This window comes from Drosophila sechellia, chromosome 2L, assembly GCF_004382195.2.
Source record: "Drosophila sechellia strain sech25 chromosome 2L, ASM438219v1, whole genome shotgun sequence".
NCBI lineage: Eukaryota > Metazoa > Arthropoda > Insecta > Diptera > Drosophilidae > Drosophila > Drosophila sechellia.
Window position 1 is genome coordinate 9,397,095 of NC_045949.1, and position 4,828 is coordinate 9,401,922.

A 4,828-nucleotide genomic window follows, 5' to 3' on the forward strand; every position below is an offset into this window, starting at 1 on the left:
TCCTTTGTTGACAAAACTTGGCACTACTACTCGCTCGCTGAAGTTTGTTTTTGTCTGCTGCTGCCGCTGCTGCTCTTTTGTTTTTCGTATCTGCCAGATACGCGCGCACATCCCGCCCTGCAGGTTGTATTCGAGGTCCAGCGAAAAGGTCGTCATTCTCACGGTTGTTTCCCATCGTCGGCGTCGCGTGCGCAATTCAGTTCAATCCAATCCGTTCCGAGGAGCTTCAACTAGCGACGGCTATCCGCGATATACAAGTGCCCAGTGGATACAAGTGTCGCCTAATTGGATTACAATGATCAAGTATTGCCTGTTCGCAGGGCTTTCGAATCGCGGAAAACTCATTTAAGAGCATTTGAGGTTTTATTGGATATTTTTAATTATACCATCTAATACTTGGATTAAAGAAGCTGCTTCAATTGGAATATGGTTGTTATGTAAGTTCGAAATAGTACCTTAAGTAGTACCGTAAAAATCATATATGTACGTTGCCATAAGTTTGTTTAAATTCTAAGAGGCGTAGAATTTAAAACTAGCACAAATTTAGGAAGAATATAAGTCTTGAACCTTTTACCAAATATAATGGTTATTATTGAAATATGTTTAAATAGGTTTCACTGAGTTTCTAAAATGTCCTGCATGGATCGAAACGATTAAAAATTAATTTGCTTACATTACGCAAAGCATAGAGCTACCGAAGAATTAAAAAGCTCTCAGTACAAATGTTACAAATTATTGCTAATCTGAACTGTTCCGACACTCGTTAATTCCAAACATCTGCGTAAGTGTTGAGCTTCCAAACAACTCAGTTCAATCTGGGATGAAGAATGGGCCACAAATCAAACGCTAGAGAGGCAGCGGGGGAGGTCAGGAAAAATGTAAATGATTTCAAACGCTTTATTATCACGCTGAGCGCGTTCCACAGCTTAGTTAATGGCACTCCGCTCCAGTCCAATCCGCTCCAAAGAGCCGCGGGGTGTGCCTCGTATTTTGGATGTTGGATTTCGGAAGGGGGATCTCGAATCTCGAGAAACCGGCGGACCACACGCAGTCGTAGGCGGAGCGGCGCTCGAGTGAAAGGGTCAAAGAGCCGATGATGATGAGATGACCCCGGCCCCTTCGATTTATAGAGACATATTTTCTAGGTGACAAACTTATTATGAGCCCTGGACAGAGGAGGCCCAAAAATACAGATCTCGAACGAAGTGAGACGCTATCAGCATCAGATAAGCCCAACTAACGAGCGCCCCGAAGTGTCGGGCAGTCAATTTACGGACCCAAAACAAAGCGAGCCACTAACCACGAACAGGTTCAATCGGGGGAAACCAAAGACCACCAGGCGATCCGTAGCACAGGTATTTGGTGTGTGGTTCATGGTGCTAGAGGCCGTGCAACCTGCTGACTTCCAAGTACACATAAAAACACTCAGGTGACCGAGGCGGATCGATCCATCGGCTCGAAATCGATGGAAGACAAATTTATTGCTAATTGCAGAGTGAGTCTCTAATAACTCCCACACATGGAGAATCTCGGCTGAGGCCCTCCATCGAGTCTAGCGATTCCCAGCTGACTCACGATCGGAGTGTCGGTTTAATATGCATCTCCGCCTCCTCAACTGGCGCTCGAATTACGATTCTGGCCAGCTTGGATTACCTGCTGCACAAGATTTGGGGCTAACGGTACCAGCCCTCTAAACTGGGCCTAAATAACCATGCGATTCATGAGGCCCATAAACCTGGCAAACGTTTCATTTGATTGGCTTGGCTTGGGTTGGGATGGCCCCTACGAAACAGTTTAGGGCGCAATTAAGATAGGATTTCAATTCCTTAAACGATGCTTAGGCTTTAGCGATAAAGTCGCAGTTAAATGGATCACTTAAAGTTTTTACTCGATGTAAAGAGTTTTAATGTAAATAAACTCTGTGACTCACAGTTTTACCTTAACTTAGATTTCAAAAGTGCAGTGGTGTTTTCATTGTGTGGCTACTATAACTAATATAAAAATCTTAAATATTTTCTTAACTATGAATGTAAAATGGAACTTATACGCAATCCTCTACAGAAATGGCTACAGCTTCAAGACGCAACAACTTCTCACACAGCAACCCGATCATTCTCAGCTTACCCAGTTTGTCCAGCCCCAAAGTCAGGGTCCGGTGCATCCGGGTCCAAGTCCTGGTCAGCAGGCGGGTGGTTCCATGACCATGCCGTCGTCGTCGACGGGCAAGGGAAAACGGGAGTGGGACATAAACGATGCCATTGTGCCACATGTGCCGGACCAGGAATTCGACGAGTTCAACGAGTGGAGCGACGGGCATGTGAGGCACATCTACTCCCTGCACAACGAGGAGGCCAAGAAGCACATTTCCGGCTGGGCCATGCGCAACACGAACAACCACAACGTGAACATTCTGAAGAAGAGCTGCCTGGGCGTCCTGGTCTGCTCCCAGCACTGCACCCTGCCCAACGGAACCAAGATCAACCTGCGACCAGCCATTTGCGACAAGGCCCGAAGGAAGCAGGAGGGCAAGGCGTGTCCCAACAAAAGTTGTCGAGGCGGTAGACTTGAGATTAAACCGTGCCGCGGTCACTGCGGCTATCCGGTCACCCACTTCTGGCGGCACTCCGGCAATGCCATCTTTTTTCAGGCCAAGGGAGTGCATGATCACCTGCGTCCGGATCCGAAGAACTCCAGTGTTTCCAAGAGGGCATTTGGTCGTGTGCCGCTGGGTGGAAAGTCCGCCAATGGATCGGTCGCCAAGAAGTCGGTCATTGCGGGTCTGGTCAAGCAGGCGAAGGTGAGCTTAGATAGACATTCATTCACCAGGGATGTACTTTACCTATTCTTCTCTGACAACAGCAACAACACAGTCTTATCAGCAAGGTCCTTAAGCGTCCTGCTGTCAGCAATCCTCTGGCTCACACCGCATTGGATATATATCAGTACAATGGTAGGTCTATAAAACAAGAATATTTTAAGATTCCTTTTACAATTTGTATCCCCCATCAGCGTGTGGCAAGTGCGCCGGTTATAGCCACTGCACTTGCAGCTACCTGGATGATAGCAACACGGCGAGGAGCCACCAGTTGTCACAATCCTCGAACTACGGCACCAACTCTTGGCCGCTAAGTGGATCCGAGTCATCGGCTCCCTGCGAGACGGCAGCCAATGTGTTCACGGTCAACCACCAGCACATCACCTACAACTATCCCATCTACCACGCAACTCCAGCGGCGGCCACCGCGGCACCTAGTAAATCTCCCAGTTTGCCGTACACCTGCAGCATTTCGGAACTGGCCGCATACCAGCAATCCTCCAGCGGAAACAGCTTCGCGATGGGTGTTCCCGTGCACGGACACACCCAATGCCAGGCAGTAGCCTACGATTCCAGCCCGCAACTGGCCACTCCGGAACCGGAGTTCATCAACTATTCGCAGATCAAGCATTTGGGTGGTGGCGTCGGTCAGGAGGAGATCAGCTGCAAGGCCGAAGCGGGACCCACCATAAAGTACAATGCCACCGTGGAGACGCAGCCGTATGTGGAGGACAACTACGATTACTACTATAGTCCCAAGGCGGAGTACGAAATGCAACAGCACCACCACCAGCAGCAGAACCACCAACAGTTCGGTGGAAATCAGACAGCGGGACATCACTACTACGAGAGCAGTAGTGGCTATAATGGGGTCAGCTATTTCGATACCGGAACTACTACGGCACCAGGGAATACTGCAACCGGAAATGGCCTGGAAGCCGGATACGGTGGCTACTACGATCACTACACCAGCTATGAGCAACAAATGGCGGTAGCAGGTGGATTTGCCACTGCCGCAGGATCCACTGCTCCGACAGTGGCCGCGCCCCCTGGCCATATACCGCCTCCCCCACCACCGCCCACGCTGACCTACCACCATCACCACCACCACCACTTGCACCATCCAGCAGCAGCTACAGGCCTGGCCCCATCGGTCACCCATTGAAAAGTACTTAACCAATCCGGACTCCGGAGGATTACTCATAGTCGATAGCTAAGCATAGTAACATAGTGTGTAGAATAGTGGTGAAATCTTAATTTCCATCTGTACGTGTAGTGTTAAACGGTTTACCAATTGTTTTTCTCGGCAAATAAATTATGAAAAGTGTTGATTTGTAAAAGTAATTGCATTTAATTTAACTGCGAAAATAGAATTTCTTTTTGCGACCAATTCAAATATATCTAATTTTCAGCGGTCACGATGGTGCGGTTCTTAAAATCAGAGATAGATGTCGCGCTGTGTAAAAATTTTGGTAGCACCAATGTAAAATACTCACTAACGATAACGGTAGTACTTTTAGGGCGCATTTAATGATCTGTAGTTTAAAATCAATAGATAATATTATATATTTTAATGCGAATGATGATCTATAATTGGCAGAAACATTTAAAGAAAAACTCATTGGATGTAAATAATCAAAATATTTACGGTTTACTTGACTAACTGCTTTTAAAAGCCTCCTACCGGTTTGAAACTGAACTACTGCACAGTTGCTTTACGATAAACTCACAATAACATTACGAGACTAAAGTGAAGAGTACTACAAGCTTAAACCAGATGTAACAGATTTTTTTTGTAGGCCCTTACCGTCGCTATCTTCAGCAAGAAAATTTAACATTTTAAGTAATGGCATAGTGGCCAGCAAAACCTATCGCATAGATGTGCCAATCGATCTATCGATTCCAAATTCACCTTCACCAAACGCGACATACACATATGCTAAAAGAGAGTAGCATCAGAAGCGTGAGCGTGAGAAAAAAATCTATAAAAGCAACTGCGACGCGCTCATTTTG

General features: G+C 46.9%; 1 protein-coding gene across 1 annotated transcript; it reads left to right on the forward strand.

The window, feature by feature from the left end:
• The first annotated feature begins 410 nt into the window (after window positions 1-410).
• Window positions 411-4,155, forward strand: LOC6611831 (transcription factor glial cells missing 2). The gene is made up of 4 exons (XM_002036317.2): window positions 411-437; window positions 2,062-2,797; window positions 2,860-2,950; window positions 3,010-4,155. The coding sequence occupies exons 1-4, from the start codon at window positions 427-429 to the stop codon at window positions 3,978-3,980; spliced, it is 1,809 nt and encodes a 602-aa protein (XP_002036353.1). The 5' UTR covers window positions 411-426; the 3' UTR covers window positions 3,981-4,155.
• Window positions 4,156-4,828: the final 673 nt, after the last annotated feature.